Source organism: Schistocerca piceifrons, chromosome 2 (genome assembly GCF_021461385.2).
Source record: "Schistocerca piceifrons isolate TAMUIC-IGC-003096 chromosome 2, iqSchPice1.1, whole genome shotgun sequence".
Taxonomy (NCBI): Eukaryota; Metazoa; Arthropoda; class Insecta; order Orthoptera; family Acrididae; genus Schistocerca; species Schistocerca piceifrons.
Genome location: NC_060139.1, coordinates 436,149,922 through 436,168,110, shown reverse-complemented (window position 1 = coordinate 436,168,110; position 18,189 = coordinate 436,149,922). Strand labels below are relative to the sequence as shown.

Here is an 18,189-nt window from a genome sequence, read left to right as displayed (position 1 = left end):
AGAGAATTCAAGTACGAGGGAAGCAGAATGGCAGAGGGAACCGATATGATTAGTATTACAAGTTGATGCGTCACTGGCAGTTTGAACACCAGCGAAAGTCGGACAGAGTTTATCCATTGTTGAATGTTGCCTCTAGCACCATTACACGGCTCTGGAAAATATGCAAGGGAGAAGAAGTTGTTGAACAGCAGTATGGGCAAGGTTGACCACGTCCTAAACAGAGTGCCAGGATCGTTACCTTGTTTTAACCGCACTTAGCGTGGCTAAAAACCTCGAAGCAGTCTCCGGATCACATATCTCCTCTCGTGAAGTCTATCGTCTGCTTAGAGGCTGTTCTGGATAGTCAGATACTTACCACATGCATTCCCCTCACACAAAGGCGCCCAGTTATTCAGACAGTGTGGTACTTGCCTAAACCCGACTGGACCAAGGAACAAAGGAGTATCGTCATGGCCACGGATAGGTTGCTTCTTATCGCAGAGAGACATATCACCGTCTGTTCATCTAGTGCGTCCCTGGGATAGATTACAACCCCATTATGGCTGCTTCATGCTCTCATCGTGTTAGAACATACGGCATAATGTGTGTTTCGTACAGGTGTAGGGACCCGTAATCCGAGCTACGAGAAGGATATCAAAGTGAAAGATATATGCACAGGGTAAAATTTTGTATGAAAATGTTGTATTACTTGTTTCAATAGTATTGCTTGATAATTGCGGAATCCCATAAACTGCGCAAAAAAGTGTGATATACAGGACGTGCAAGGATGTCAACACAAAACAAACATAATGGTCAGAAGGAAATTTATCTGCATGTCAAGAAGTTGTAAAATTATAATCTTATAGTAAATTTCTGCAGGCACGTCATTTCTCATGAATATAGATGCTAATGGGATAAGAAATATGCTGCATCAATGGCGGAGAATGCTGTGAAAGTTATACAATACTTCAACGAGGCAGATGATCGTCATCTTCAGGTGCTTACTGACGTGCTGCTTTTTTTTCCAGCGATCTCTGCTTCTCGATGACAGGGTAAGGTTTAATTTTCACCAATTTATTTATTGCACTTGGCGAGGACATGTAAAGGCGACAGATCCGTAAGTACCTCCTCCCCAATGCCTTGGGGACGGTGTACCGATGCCAGCGTTCTGCTCTGATGCTGCCTACCTCTCGAATGTGGTGCACGACATGTTTGAGTTGGTCTAATTTCTCACGAATTTTTGTGGACCTACAATAAGCTCCATATTTTAGTGTTGCTGCATTGGCTCACCAGTATGTGCACTTCACTTCCTAGACAAGCGCAGGCACCAAGGGGTGGGGCAATAACGTCATCGTAGACGAAGTCGACATCCAATGCTCCCTGACGGAGAAACGGAGCACAGTCTTTGTATGCGCGACGCGGAAAAACGTGTCAGTAAATTGCGTGGTTTGTGTAGGCGCCCAGTTTAAGTATCCTGATTTCTATTCCACGTCTATGCTGACTCGCTGAATTCGTTCGTCTGCGGCCGATGATGCCTTAGTATAGTCAATAAAGGTTCCCATGCCTAAGTTGAAATCCTGTGTCTCCGTTAATCAGATCGTTACTTAAGAGTATTTCGAACGCTTCTTTAATGATGTAGTACAAGTATATTTGGAGGTGGACGAAAGGATCGTTGTCTCTCCGCAGTCCATGACATGTAACGTGACAAGACAGTGTTCAGCAACAGCAGACTTTTCTGGCTAACCCAGTCTGGTGTGACGTCTGTGTTCAGCGTATCTACACTGAAGAACCAAAGAAACTGATACACCTGCCTAATGTAGTGTAGGGCCCCCACGAGCACGCAGAAGTGCCGCAACACGGCGTGGCATGGACATGACTAATGTCTGAAGTAGTGCTGGAGGGAACTGACACAATGACTCCTGCAGGGCTGTCCATAAATCCGTAAGAGTACGAGGGGGTGGAGATCTCTTCTGAACAGCACGTTGCAAGGCATCCCAAATATGCTCAATAATGTTGATGTCTGGGGAGTATGGTGGCCAGCGGAAGTGTTTTAACTGAGAAGAGTGTTCCGGAGCCACTCTGTAGCAATTCTGGACTTATGGGGTGTCACATTGTCCTGTTGGAATTGCCCATTCCATCGAAATGCACAATGGACATGAATGGATGCAGGTGATCAGACAAAATGCTTACGTACGTGTCACGTGTCAGTGTCGTATCTAGAGGTATCAGCCGGCAGTCGTGGCCGAGAGGTTCTAGGCGCTTCAGTCCGGAACTGCGCGAATGCTACGGTCGCAGGTTCGAATCCCGCCTCGAGCATGGATGTGTGTGATGTCCTTTGGTTGGTTAGGTTTAAGTAGTTCTAAGATCTAGGGGATTGATGACCTCAGATGTTAAGTGCGATAGTGCTCAGAGCCATTTGAACCATTTAGAGGCATCAAGGATTCCATATCACTCCAACTGCACACGCCCCACACCATTACAGAGCTTCCATCAGCTTGAATATACAATTTGAAATGATACTCGTCCCACCAGGCGACATGTTTGCAGTCATCAACAGTCCAACGTCGGTGTTGACGGGCCCAGGCGAGGCGTAAAGCTTTGTGTCGTGCAGTCATCAAGGGTATACGAGTGGACCTTCGGCTCCGAAAGCTCATATCGATGATGTTTCGTTGAATGGTTCGCACGCTCACACTTGTTGATGGCCCAGCATTGAAATCTGCAGCAATTTCCGGAAGGGTTGCACTTCTGTCACGCTGAACGATTCTCTTGAGTTATCGTTGGTCTCGTTCTTGTAGGAACTTTTTCCGGCCGCAGCAATGTCAGAGATTTGAAGTTTTAGCGGGTTCCTGATTTCATGGTACTCTCGTGAAATGGTTGTACGGGAAAATCTCCACTTGGAGATGCTGTGTCCCATCGCTCGTGCGCCACTACATCACCACGTTCAAACTCACTTAAATCTTAATAACCTGCCATTGTAGCAACATTAACCGATCTAACAACTGTGCCAGACACTTATTGTCTTATATAGGCGTTGATGACCGCAGCACCGTGTTTGAATACGCATGCCTATACCAGTTTCTTTGGCGCTTCAGTGTATCTTTAACAGTGCGACACATCTGGCCAATGTATGATTTCCGTCACTGCCACTGGATTTTATATATCCCTGGTCTCCTTAGACCTGTTGTTAGTAGGACCCAGCATCGTTTGCACTCGCGCTAGTGGGTGGAAAACACATTTTATTCGATGTGTCTTGAGCAGCCTACCGATCTTAAAGGACAAGCCACCAAAATAGAGGAGGAAAACCATCCTCGTGAAGTTATACGTTTCTCCTGACTGGTTTAGAGTTTTAATGCATTCAGGTTGAAATGCATTTCGAATCTGCTTATCAGAACACCCGTTGGCTAAGTTCTGTTGATAATCTCGCTGTATCTAAGACAACTGTAGCCCTATGAACGAGGGTCCGTAATACAATGCCACATTGGGATGGGTGATAACAGCTGGTATTTCATAGATATAGGTCAGTGTGAATTGGTTTACGGAACACACTGTGACCCAAGAAACCGTCTTCTTTTCTGCAGACCAAGACATCTAAATACGGGTGATCTCCATATTTCCTCACTTTCATTGTGAAGGAAGTTCTCGGATGGAGACAGTCAAGGTGTTCCAGAAATGCAGGAAGCTTTCCTGTCACGTGTGGTCATACTGCAAAGCTATCATCCACATATCTCCAGAAATATTTGGGTTTCAAAACAGCTGACTGAGGTGACTTTTCCACAAAGTCTACCATAAAAAGTTAGCTAAAGGGTATCCACAGCAGCACTGTCAGTTTGCTCGAAATATTGTTTGTTAAATAAAAAGTAAATCGATGGAAGTAAATGTTGAAAAGATGTACGACGTCCTCCTCCAGCTCAGCTCCTATGAGTTATAGTGAATCCAAGAGAGGTACTCGTGTGAACGAAGAGCCTACATTGAAACTCATTAATACGTCAGATGGTTCGAGACGCGAATTCTTCAGTCACTGTATAAAATCTTTCAAGTTTTGAGTATGATGTTCACCCAGAAGAGAAGCTAGATATTTCGCTAGGAATATTTTGTGGCTCCTGTATTGCTCACAATCGGACAAAGCAAGACTCCTTACGTATCTTAGGCAGCCTATGAATTCCTGGTGGAACTGGATCTTGTATTCTTAAAAAGTGTACAAGAGAATCATCTTCAAGTACCTGGTCTGGATTTGCAACGGTGTACTTCCCGCATCGCGCATGCGAAGGTTTCTCCAAAAGGGGGCTCTGGGTGTCGACGTCCTCTATGATTCGTCTGTGATGAAGTTATAACCCCACGCCTAGTCAACTACACTTTTCTAGCGAGTCCCTGCATATATCGGCGAGCTAGTGCAGCAACACGTCAGTAAGTACTTAAAGATGACGAGCACCTCTTTCGTTGAAATACTGTGCAACTTCCACAACATTATCCAGCGCGGCACCCGTGAACCAGTCAGGCAGTTATTACGTCGATAAAGTCTCTAACAGCACAGGAAATATGCTATCCGTACCGCATCCGCAAAATGTCTTAGCCGCATATTAAAATTTGGCAAAGCGCTTCAACGTATTAGGAACCAAGGAGCTCTGACCGTAGATTCGGGCTTTATACAAGTTTTCCTCTGCTGAAGTCGGACCTCCTGATTTATATTCCTTAGACAAAGAATGTAGATGCGTATCATGACCACATTTAATGCAACGTAATCTGTCATATTGTGAAACCGACTGTGTGGAATTTTCTACAGAATATTTCTTCAATGTTGAAAAGTCAACTGAAGTCGTGTTGCAAGTTGACGTCACATCTAGCACACTGTTAAGTCTTAGTTATATAGTATATCAAACATACATCATTTCGTCAAACTATTAAATCATTTATGAGAAACGTTAATAGATCCACTGACTTTGTGCGAAACAGTATTTGTGACGTATGTGACGTACAAACAGGAATCAGACCATGAAACGAAGATTCCGATGGATGGAGTGCCCTGCAATAGCCTTCATGTCGCATTGTGGCAGTTTTCTGTAGTTACGTATGCGACCTCTGTTAATGCAAATGAAACAGCAATTACGTAAGGCAGATGGTGGTATGGCAGAAGCAGGATGTGCGTGTAACTGTGCAGAAAAGCTGTGAGATGGCCATGTCGTCTTCTTCAGCACTAGCCGTCCCAAGAAAACGAACTATCCTCTTTAGGATGCTACGCATTCAAGCCAGTATAGCGGCATTATATCACAAACGAGTAATAACAATGTGTCATTATTACTGTTCGTTTGTAAAGTAAACACAGACATAATGCATCTTATTCACACCATCCTTTAACTTTCTATGTAACTGTAATTACGGACACCCTCAGAAAAAGCCTTGGATATCTGAAATGGTGTTGGTCATTATTACTAGGGATACCAGCATCCATGCAGACCTCTATTTTTAGGTGTTATTTGTAACACAGAGAAGTATAAAACCATTTCTCGAATGCTCTTTAAATTTTTTGAAAATCGAAAGTAGAAGATTAGGGTCTAACATTGTCGACATAGAGGTCATTAGAAACGGGTTGAAAACTGATAAAATATGAAGAGTAATGAACTGTATGTATAAATGTAATATGTGGAAGACCAGCGCAGACTCACAGAAGCGAGCGAAGGGCAGCGCCTCGTTGGAGTTGATGCCGGCGATGAAGGGGACTTTGGCGAAGAGGCCGAGGCGCATGAGCTCCCGCGGGTCGCCGTGCAGGAACGCGTCCTCACGGTCTCCCGCTGCCAGGAAGTCCTCCACCACCGGCAGGAACTGGAACGGGCTGTATCCCAGCTGGTCCTGTGCTAAGGCACGTCTCCGTCAGCACACACGCATTAAAACTCTATACATAAATACTAACGTTGCTGCTCACGTCGCCCTACAAACCAAATGCCCTCACTGTACCATGTTGGGCACATCTAAGAAAACAGAACCTCTTGGAAGTATTAAAGAAACTCACGACACTACTACATAGGAATTCTAGACAGTCTTATAACCCCTTTATCCTGAATGTGGGAAATTAACATCACAACTACAGCCTAATATCAGGTTGCCACTGGGAAGTTGACACCACACAGATGACAAACAAAATCCACACGAGAATCTACAAAGAGTGGCCGAATTTTTAAAGAGCTTCATCTCTGTGAAGTTGATTTTGGCATGCTACAGGGCCTAGACCGGTGTGGTGGGCTCCGATATACGTTCAGCGCTCAACGACAATGTCTCGTGTACTCGCCAACCACACGCCCATGTCCAGTGGGTGGCCAATTCATGTCTCGTCGCTGTGCAGCCTATGAAAAGGACTGCGGAAAACTCCCAAATAAATTCCAAAGTACAGTGCAGTTTTAATACCAATATATTTCCAGGACTCTGGTGTCCGACCCTGGTGAACTGCACCGGTTACATCACATGTACCCAAAGTTGACATCAAACGACACAGTGTTCACAACAATCAGCAAACGAGTGAGCCTACAATACATTTGCTCGCAACCCTAGTCAAAAAACGAGTGCTCCAAGGCGCTTGCGTGACCTCTATTTATACTTTTGTTAACAATTACCTACAATGAAAATTACAATTTTATGTAAAATCACAATTAAAAGTTAAACCGAATATGAGCTACACATTGCTAAAAATTCACAATCTCAGTGCTGAACAAGGTGAACCTATGTTCAACTTAGTTACGAGTTAATATAACATTTTCTGACTAATTATGTTACAGGTAACAATTACATTTCTAAATTTGTTTATAACAAATCAACTAGTGCCTGAATTTTAGTGCTAACATATATCGGAGACTCAATTAACATGCTTTATTTATATGTTCTATTTAATTTGCTGTAGTAATTTTATAATGATAGGTTTACTGGTACATCATGACAATGTGCTAAATTTCTTTCGATTAGTTACAGTAGTAATTTCACATTTATATTGTGGTTCTCATATGAAAACAATGTTAAATGCTTTTGGCACATTCAAAATACACACGGGGGCTTTTACAGATATGGTTTCAGCAAAGCATCGTTTTCGACTTATATGTATATTGAAATAGTGGTTATTTCTTGTATGTAATTTGGAAACAGGTCACTTTACAATTGGACAATTAGGTCTGGTGTTTATCTTTAATGCTCTCCGAGGGGTTCTGATAGGTAGCAATGAGATACAGTAATATTTCAGTGGCCAGGCTTTAGGCACGTCCGCTGCGACCAGCACAAACGCCTGAAAGCGAAACGTCGATCCCCGCTAGCCCCGCACTGTGGTGGACGACAACAGGCCGACTTGCTATCCACAGAATCTCTGGCAGCTGCCACGAAAGGCGTCTGGTTCGCTGTCAGCAGGGCACACAATGGCCACAGTGCTGCAGTCGCTGGCACTATTTTACCTACGCAATGTCACGTCACATCGTATCCTTGCGCAGCAACGGTATTTATTCCGGTGCACAACCACTGAACCGTAGTTCACGCCACGAGCTAACTGGTCAATTACACCGACCGCCGCCGCGTTCCTCAGTGTTTCTCCGTAAAACATCCTGCAGTTCCACTGCCGACCTTGGGCTGATGTGCTGGCAGCAGGCCGACCTTCGACTGCCTCCTTCATAGTAACTTGGAGCCACTAGCCTTCTCGTCATTGCTACGCAGACTTGGCCTCCACTATTGGGCGTCCTGGACACAGCATCATGTCCAACTAATGTATGTGGATCCTGAAACTGTCATTCTACTGTGTGGCCTTCCGGGCTTAGATTTTCTGTTAATTTTCCGTGGAGTAGTGATTCTGCAAGACAAACAATTCGTACTTCTGTTATCACAGTCTGAAATGTTCCATCAAGAGAAACTTCAAGAAGATTGCTATTGCATTCAATTCTTATCATTGCTTCAGAATCGAGAAGTGTACCTGAAGCTTATTTTTAAGAAACTTGCAACGGTTTGTCTACCTGTGCCTCAGCACCGATCGCAATAGAACCCTATCATGAATTGTCGCTGTTTTCAGCAGCTCTGCCACCCATCTGGACTGTCGCTGAAGTTTTCTTTCCGCTACTTGCAGTGCCCTTTCTTACTTCTGCTCTATACCTCTGTCTTTCAAATGCTTCTTTTTACTGTCTCTCATCTGGGGCAATCTTAATGGGCAATACGTACAACCGGACCAATGGACAGCGTCTCAATCACGCAATATATGAATGCAATACAGCAAACTAACTCTGTCGCAAAGATGAAGGTAAAAATTTTGTGATCGTCACGTTAAAAGCGCGAGTGTGTAGGAGAACCACTTTTTTCGTCATCGATGAAAGAAAAGATTAGAATAAGTTCACTGTGAAAACAACGATCTTAAGGCCTTCTGAACGCGGCTCCAATCACTACTAACAACACTCACTAAAACCTTCGCAGTTCAGCTCGTCACTTGTAGGCTGAGCACGCATTGAGACTAATTCTTGAGTTCAACAATTCCGTGTTTCAGATTGTGTTCATCACTTTCGATATATGGGGAGTGGTGTCTTTCATTTATTAAGGTTCTGCGAAACTCGAAGTGTCCTGTCCGTCTTTAGAGCTCTCAAGTCTTCTGTGTACATTGTTCGGAAATTTCTACATGTCTGTCCTATATATTGGAATTGACAGGAGTTGCTTGTGAACTGGCACATCCCCCCATTGCTGAATTCGTATAGAGTTCTAGTGTCTACTGTCAGTCTTTTTTGTATTCTGTTATTTGTTCTGTATGCCACTGGGATCCCTTTCTTCTCCATTGTGTTTGCAATTCTATGTATTACTTTATTATTGTATGTTAGTGTTTCCATTTTGTTTCTTTTTTTTATGGGATGTGCCCTGCCTCGGTGTTTTGAGACTCTTTACTTGTGCAGTTACGTGAGCAGCCACTTTGATTATGCTTCATTTTTATATTTTGGCTGAGCCTATTGTCGGTGTTTGTTTTGTATCCGTTTCCAAGAACAATTTGTTTGATTATCTTTACTTTGTTTATGTGTCATTACAATGTTTGAGATGTGTTCTGTTTAACTCATGGAGCATTTGTATGAAATTGGGATTTCCTGTACTGTTCTGTGGTTTGACGTGTAATGGATAACACTGTTGGTGCCTGTAGAATTTCTGTAGATGGAAAATTTGCGTTGGTTGTTGTTTATTGTTAGCGTGAGGTCGAGAAAATTTTGTATCTTGTTTTTTTTTTCAGTTTCCATTTTGAAGCTTATTTGTGGGTGGGGTATTTTGATGTTATTGTGTAACGTTTCTACGTATCTTACCTTTTGTTTGATCTATGAGGTAAATTACGTCATCCACATATCAGAACCAATCAATTACTTTGTACTCTTCCGGTTTCACAATGCTGTTGAATATTATGTACTCTATATGACCCAAGAAAGTTCCACTGACCGGGGTTTCCATAGGCAGCTCTTCCTTTTGCAAATAGAAGTTGTTCAAAGTAAAATAATTTTGTTTTGTGATTAACTTTAGTATGGATGAGAGTTCATTTATTTGTGTGTCTGAGACTTTCCTGTGTTTCAGTTGTTGTTATACAATGTTTATAGTCGCTCCAATCAGTAAATGTGTGTACATGGGTCTAACAACAAAATACACAAGTGTTGCTGTTAGGAAGGATATTGATATTCTTAACAACAATTGTCGCTGGAATCACTAAGGGCTGTAGTAAAATGATTTTCCTCTAACAAACTGCTGTTTAATCCTGACAAGACCCAGCATCTTCTGTCAAGGCTATCTAACGATATAGAAGCTAGTACGGTTAAACTTTTAGGATTCCGTATTGACTCCAAACTGGGTTGGGGAGAACACATCAGTCACATTACCAAAAAAAATTTCAAGGGTGACATACCTAATGTGGAAACTGAGACGTTTAGTTTCTCCTAACTATTTCAGATTGACATATTTTGGACTGTTCCAGTCTCACATTTCCTATGGACTGCTAGTGTGGATCTCCTGTACTACATTACATTACATTTATCGTTTTCCATCGATCCCTTGGAGAGGAGTCCACAATTCTAAAGCAGACAGATGGTTTAAATGGCTCTGAGCACTATGGGACTTAACTTCTGAGGTCGTCAGTCCCCCAGAACTTAGAACTATTAAACCTAACTAACCTAAGGACATCACAAACATTTATGCCCGAGGCAGGATTCGAACCTGCGACCGTAGCGGTCGTGGGGGTCCAGACTGTAGCGCCTAGACAGCGACCGGCTCAGACAGAGTTATGAGCTATCATCCTTGTGAAGATATTCATCGATGAAGTAAAAGGAGTTGGCCAACAGGAAGTTCTTTAATTCACTCTGAAACCGATCTTTATCACTTACAAGACCTTTTATAAGCTCTGGTAAGTTATTGAATATATGATTACTCATGTATTTGGCTCCTCTTTGTACTAATATTAAGCTTTTATAGTCCTTAGACAGATTGTTTTTGGTTCTGGTATTATAACCACGTTTTGCACTATTTTGTGTAAAAAGAGACATGTTGGAAATGACACAGGACATCAATGAGTACATGTACTGAGAAGTAGTCTTGGCGCTTTTCGGCCCTGGTAATCAAAGTTGATGAAGGCGTATCGAAGCTGGACTGCTGGAACTGCTGCAGCCTCATCCGAAATGTTCTGCTGCAGTTCTGTAAGACTGTGAGGGTTGTTGCGGTACACCCTAGACTTGAGGGCTCCCCACCTAAAATAATCGCACGCTGTTAGACCAGGTGACCTGTGTGGCTAGCTAGGGCTGATACCAGACTGATCTCTACTAACACTCTTTAATTGAGGATTGTGTAAAAGTGCTCCAAGTTTCTGACAGCTGCACGAGCAGTTGCTCCGACCTGTTGGAAATAATTGTAGGTTACTTAATGCTGCCACAAATGATTTCAAAATTTTGGCAATGTAACGCGCCAAAGTCAGCGTCTGATGGAAGAAGATGGGATCAATAATGTGGCACACCAAACGTCAACCTTGATAGAATAATTTTTATGCAATATGGCGCTCCTTCGCACATTGCACAGCCAGTGAAGCGGCTGCTGCAGAGGCATTTCGGAAATGTTAGAATAATCAGCCATCATTTCCCTGCAGCCTGGCCGTCCACATCACCTGATCTTAATCCGTGTGACTTCTGACTGGAGGGTTATCTGCAAGATGTTGTGCGCGGTGCTCCAGAAACGAACTTAGTTGAAGGAACGCACTGCGCAACGCATTCTGAACGTGACCGCCGAGATACTAGGACCTGTCGTGGAACATGCTGTTTCTCGACTTCAACTAGAGGCAGGAAACGGCGGACAACATATTGTAAATGTCTTGCGACAGTCTAACGATAGAAACAGATATCATTTTGATTTTTATGCCGTTTTTGGCCTCAGGAAATTAATAACAGATTCTTCCCATCCGATGTTGTACCGTCTTGCCGAGGTGGATGGCTTACCTAACAACTGTCGACTGTCGAACTTGTGCAGTCATGCACATTGAACAGTACGGACGGTGTAAAGTGCAACTCAACCATAGCCGTCGTATTACGATTCATCTGTCATTTGTAGCCGACCCCATTTAAATTAAGATGCTTGCAGCACCAACTATTGGTAAAATTTTCGTAAAATTTTTTTGTGTTCCATGACGTTTCCCCTACGTTAATAACATCTTGTTCAAATTTGACGTCATTCTGAGCAATGGTTCTCTTTTTACAGCATTTTGAAACTGGATACCCTGCATTATGTCTCATGGAAGTGCAGTCGCACCGATGGACACTCCATAGGCTTAGCTGCATATTGTATGTGTTGTATTGTATGTTAACCGGGGGCGTAGAAACGACGGAGAGGCACCGTTCCCACCGCAGCCGCAGTGCTCCACAACCCCACGAGGACTACCGCAGTCCACTACACCCCTCCGCCGCCCCACACCGAACCACTCTTTCAGTGTTATTACGTGGTTAGGCCCCTGGTGCCCAGACGAGTGTAACCCCTATGTTTGCGTGGTAGAGTAATGGTGGTGTACACGTACCTCGATAACTTATTTGCGCAGCAATCGCGGACATAGTGTAGCTGAAGCGGAATAAGGGGAACCAGCCCGCATTCACCGAGGCAGATGGAAAACCGCCTAAAAACCATCCACAGACTAGCCAGTTCACTGGATCTCGACCCAAGTCCGCCGGGCGGATTCGTGCTGGGGACCAGGCGCCTCTTCCCACTCCGGAAAGCTGTGCGTTAGACCACTCGGCTAACCGGGCGGGCCTAGCTGCATATACATTTACGCGCTAGCATCAAAAATATTTATAGGATGCTTTTATTTGTCTAGTTATTTAGCTATTGTCGTTAAATGTGATGTGATGTCTTAAAACAATAAACATATTTTTTTACTGACTGGACCTCAATCCTCTGGCTGTTTGGTGTCGTCAGAAAAATGAAGTGTACAGTATGTGCCCGATCCACATGGTGTTCACGCGGCCGTGGTGTGACAGAAAGGGCAAATAAACTTTGCACCGCTTGGCAAAAGTTGCCGAAAATGACCCACACTACCTCGTCCAATTATGCAGTTGCTTATTATTAGTCTCTTGCAAGCGGCTCGTCTTTGGAGCCATTTTAACTGGAACAATACTGCATAGTTTCACCCGTGTCACTTTCCGGTATTAGTTATCATATACGCCTTAGAGGCTGCACGTGCAGCTTGTACAGCCCCCCTCTCCCCTTCCCCTTTTTACACCACTGCCATGTGGCATCGCAAAGTTACTTTATGTGAGCTCTTGCAGTAGAGAGAGCAGACTTCGCCAACTCACGGGGCGGCGGTTGGTGAGGGCGCGCGCCGCGGCGGCGCTGAGGTCGGTGGCGGGCACGCCGCGCAGGCAGTCCACCAGCGCCGCCGACTGGTTACCGTGGCAACCCACAGCTGCCCCCAGCGCGAGCGCCGCCTCTCTGGCCCGCTGAGCGTCCACCGTGGCCCACGGGCTGAACGCGCTGCCGCTCTGCGAGATGGCCCGCGAGAACAGGCCTGCAACACGCCGAAAACGCCCCTGTCTCAAAGCGTACAGCCGGCGCTGTGGAATCTGTGGCCTCTCGTGGCGTTGCGTGTCAAACCAGTCACAAACCCAGCGTACGAGACTTTTTCCATTAAACTGTGCGTGCCAGGTTTTTTGGGTGAAGTGCATTTTAGGTTAGTCGTTAAGAACGGACTGAGAAGATCCCACGAGATTGCTATGGTTAGATACAGCTGTTAAAACTGCATGTTTTCGGTTTGGAATGCTTTCTGACACGTGGACCTAATTCGATGTGTGCAGATAACCTAGGCAGGACACGAGTGGGAAGCAGAAACTGAAGGAAGGAAGAGAAGGAAAAATAGTAGGTGAAAAACCTATTTTTGCCGAAGCGAAATATAATAATTAATCTCCGACGTTTCGCAACTTAAACGAAAAAATCCGAAAATGACAGACTGATAACATTATTTACTTCAACAGCAGTGCAAACTGAAAAATCACACCGGCAGGATGGCCGAGCAAAGGCGATTTTAGCTGAAAGAAAGAAACATGAAAGGAAAAATAACATAGAAACTAAATATGCTGGAATAGCATGGAATGTGGTCTGGAAAAATATCTGTAGTGATGTTCTTTCTTCTGACGTGAGAACAGCGTGGTACAAAGTAGTCAATAACATCATCAGCACAAATGAGCGTCTCTTTGCCATCTGTTTAAGTGACTCAAACCTCTGCAGCAAACGCAAACTCGTTGATAGTGTGCCTCATCGTTACACTTGCGGAGATCGGATTGTCAACTGGAGGTGAACCAGGGAGAAAATTGCTCAAATAATAAGAACTTCAGCAAACAATGTACCGACTAACATTTTCTTCAGACCAGAGGAAAGTTACTACCCTCAGGCAAAAAATAACGCAGTGATTTGGTTAATGGGAAAATATACAAGTTACGTTTTTAACAATATTGGGAGCGATGAACATATTGAATACAAGATGTATATGGAAAATGAATTCGAGAAAACACTTAAATATCAGAATCACAATAAGAAATATGGTAACATGCTCCGAATTGTCTTCAACAGAATGGGTATAGGTTAGGAACTGGAACTGACAAAAATAACAAGGCAGTGAAGTATTTTGCGATGTCGCTGTTCGGGACTTCTCTTCTGTCCACGTAATTTACCCTGGAAGGAACACACATCAAGGATTTACTGAATGATTAATTTGGTGTCTGGGAAATGATGATGAGGAACCTCAGGCTGCAGAAGAAGAAAATGTGCATGCTGAACTGCCACCTGTTGAAGGTGACAGCGAAGGTGCTAAATTGTGCTCCTGCTAAAGACTCATTCTTTGAATGCTGTAATTAATGACTGCAATTATCTGTCCCCTAATTTATGTCATTTCATTGTAGCCAGCCATTTTTGTTACTGTTTTTGTGGAATAAAAAAAAGCGGTTCTAGGCGCTACAGCCTGGAACAGCGCGACCGCTACGGTCGCAGGTTCGAATCCTGCCTCGGGCATCGGTGTGTGTGATGTCCTTAGGTTAGATAGGTTTAAGTAGTTCTAAGTTCTAGGGGACTGATGACCTCAGAAGTTAAGTCCCATAGTGCTCAGAGCCACTTGAACCATTTTTTTTTTAAATCGCCTTGGCAAGAAATTTAAGAAAACATTGCAGAATTACTTCGGGATTACACAGTCTGTAATACACCATAATAACAGCCCATTTACCCACCTTTGGCCAAAGAAATTTTCTGTTTCTTACAATTTTTTGTTTTGGAGAAGATGTTTTATTTTAAAAAAGCTTTTTTTTTGTATTTAAGAGGGATTTTAATTTACAGGACGAATTTCAGTTTCGAGTAGGGGTTTTAGTTTTCGAAACGATCTTTAGCTAACGACATAACCGTTATTTTTTTCGAGAGGAATTTTAATTTTCCGAGAACAGTTTTAGTTTTCAAGAAGGATTCTACTTCTGATGGAGGATTTTAGTTTGGTTTTTAATGCTTTATGATCGTGTTTACAGCTCATTACTCCCGCTATCATAAACAAAACTTCCATGAGAAGAGATTTACTTCGGTCACGTGCCAATACCGACAAAGGTGATTTATGGCGGCTGGAAGGTGGGCTGAAATGGAAGGAATGAGGCCAAAAGAAAATGATGAAAAGAGAAAAACATTTGGAAAACGGATCGTTCGCAAAAACTCGATATTCTTTTTCGAACACAGTGTCTGGAAAACAATTACAAGTGGTCAAATTGTAATCGTGTTGTAAAGTTTTAGCACTGCATTTATAACAGAAACTATTTTGTCGTAAACATCTACAACTACATCTACACTACGCGGAGAAAGTAACAATGTTAGTTCCCAATTTTTCTGTTCCATTCGGGAATGGTTCGCGGGGAGAACCGTAGGGGCTGGAGCAGGGATATTCCATGATGTCCAACAACAAATCCCGGAATTTTTAAACCGAAATTGGCCAAGAAAAAAAAGTGTTGCATTACTTACAATATGCCCCTCGTACAATCTGGACCGGTTTTATTAAGTGATATAAGCTACTTCAGTACACCGTGGTACCTACTTCTACGTTACTCATATTGGCAGCCGTCTTGATTGTGGAGCTTTTGCTTCGTCTTCCTTGGTGAAGACATTTCGGAAAACCGTGCACAGTAGCTCAACTTTATTGACACTGTCATCAGTAACATTAACATTAGCATTGGCATTTGGTGGACAGGGTAGGCAGCAATTTGCAATCTTTGCTGATGACGCTGTGGTGTACGGCAAAATGTCGAAGTTGAGTGACTGTAGAGAGATACAAGACTACTTAGACAAAATTTCTAGTTGGTGGGATGAATGACAGCTAGCTCTAAGTGTGGGGTAATGTAAGTTAATGCGGATGAGTAGGAAGAACAAACCCGTAATGTTAGGATACAGTATTACCAGTGTCCTGCTTGACACAGTCAAGTCATTTAAATATCGTGGCGTAACGTTGCAAGGCGATATCAAATGGATCGAGCATGTGAGAACTGCGGCCGGCCGGTGTGGCCGAGCGGTTCTAGGCACTTCAGTCTGGAACCGCGCGACCGCTACGGTCGCAGGTTCGAATCCTGCCTCGGGCATGGATGTGTGTGATGCCCTTAGCTTAGTTAGGTTTAAGTAGTTCTAAGTTCTAGGGAACTGATGACCTCAGATGTTAAGGCCCATAGTGCTCAGAGCCATTTGAACCATTTTTTGATAACTGCGGTAGGGAAGGCAATGGTCGGCTTCAATTTATAGGATGAATTTTAGGACTGAGCAAAGGAGACCGCACAAAGGACAGTGGTGCGACCCGTTCTTGAGCAGTATTCAAGTGTTTGGGATTTATACCACGTCGGACTGAAGGTAAACATCGAAGCATTCCAGAGGTAGGCTGCTAGATTTGTTACCTGTAGGTTCGAACAAGAAGTATTACGGAGGTGCTTCGAGAACTCAAATGAGAATTCCTGGAGGGAAGGCGACGTACTTTTCGAGAAACAGTTTAGAGAAAATTTAGAGAATCGGCATTTGAAGCTGAATGCCAAACGTTTCTACTGCCACCAACATACATTGCACGTAAGGACCACTGTACGTGAAGTTAACTCTCATACGGATGCATATAGATAATCGTTTTTCCTGGTTGCGAGTGCAACAGGAAAGGTAATGACCAATAGTGGTATAGGGTACCCTCCACCACGCACCGTTCGGTGGCTTACGGAGCATCTACAGGGTGTTTCAAAAATGACTGGTATATTTGAAACGGCAATAAAAACTAAACGAGCAGCGATAGAAATACACCGTTTGTTGCAATATGCTTGGGACGACAGTACATTTTCAGGCGGACAAACTTTCGAAATTACTGTAGTTACAATTTTCAACAACAGATGGCGCTGCAAGTGATGTGAAAGATATAGAAGACAACGCAGTCTGTGGGTGCGCCATTCTGTATGTCGTCTTTCTGCTGTAAGCGTGTGCTGTTCACAACGTGCAAGTGTGCTGTAGACAACATGGTTTATTCCTTAGAACAGAGGATTTTTCTGGTGTTGGAATTCCACCGCCTAGAACACAGTGTTGTTGCAACAAGACGAAGTTTTCAACGGAGGTTTAATGTAACCAAAGGACCGAAAAGCGATACAATAAAGGATCTGTTTGAAAAATTTCAACAGACTGGGAACGTGACGGATGAACGTGCTGGAAAGGTAGGGCGACCGCGTACGGCAACCACAGAGGGCAACGCGCTAGTGCAGCAGGTGATCCAACAGCGGCCTCGGGTTTCCGTTCGCCGTGTTGCAGCTGCGGTCCAAATGACGCCAACGTCCACGTATCGTCTCATGCGCCAGAGTTTACACCTCTATCCATACAAAATTCAAACGCGGCAACCCCTCAGCGCCACTACCATTGCTGCACGAGAGACATTCGCTAACGATATAGTGCACAGGATTGATGACGGCGATATGCATGTGGGCAGCATTTGGTTTACTGACGAAGCTTATTTTTACCTGGACGGCTTCGTCAATAAACAGAAGTGGCGCATCTGGGGAACCGAAAAGCCCCATGTTGCAGTCCCATCGTCCCTGCATCCTCAAAAAGTACTGGTCTGGGCCGCCATTTCTTCCAAAGGAATCATTGGCCCATTTTTCAGATCCGAAACGATTACTGCATCACGCTATCTGGACATTCTTCGTGAATTTGTGGCGGTACAAACTGCCTTAGACGACACTGCGAACACCTCGTGGTTTATGCAAGATGGTGCCTGGCCACATCGCACGGCCGACGTCTTTAATTTCCTGAATGAATATTTCGATGATCGTGTGATTGCTTTGGGCTATCCGAAACATACAGGCGGCGGCGTGGATTGGCCTCCCTATTCGCCAGACATGAACCCCTGTGACTTCTTTCTGTGGGGACACTTGAAAGACCAGGTGTACCGCCAGAATCCAGAAACAATTGAACAGCTGAAGCAGTACATCTCATCTGCATGTGAAGCCATTCCGCCAGACACGTTGTCAAAGGTTTCGGGTAATTTCATTCAGAGACTACGCCATATTATTGCTACGCATGGTGGATATGTGGAAAATATCGTACTATAGAGTTTCCCAGACCGCAGCGCCATCTGTTGTTGAAAATTGTAACTACTGTAATTTCAAAAGTTTGTCAGCCTGAAAATGTACTGTTGTCCCAAGCATATTGCAACAAACGGTGTATTTCTATCGCTGCTCGTTT

At 43.9% G+C, this 18,189-nt stretch overlaps 1 protein-coding gene across 1 annotated transcript in view; it reads right to left on the bottom strand.

The window, feature by feature from the left end:
• Positions 1–18,189, bottom strand: part of LOC124775452 (juvenile hormone esterase-like) — a 188,368-nt gene that overhangs the window by 64,702 nt on the left and 105,477 nt on the right. The window contains exons 6-7 of the mRNA XM_047250284.1: positions 12,771–12,982; positions 5,640–5,823 (exon numbers count right to left, since the gene is read on the bottom strand). Of these exons, the coding sequence (XP_047106240.1) occupies positions 5,640–5,823; positions 12,771–12,982 (396 nt within the window). The remainder of the gene's footprint in view (positions 1–5,639; positions 5,824–12,770; positions 12,983–18,189) is intronic.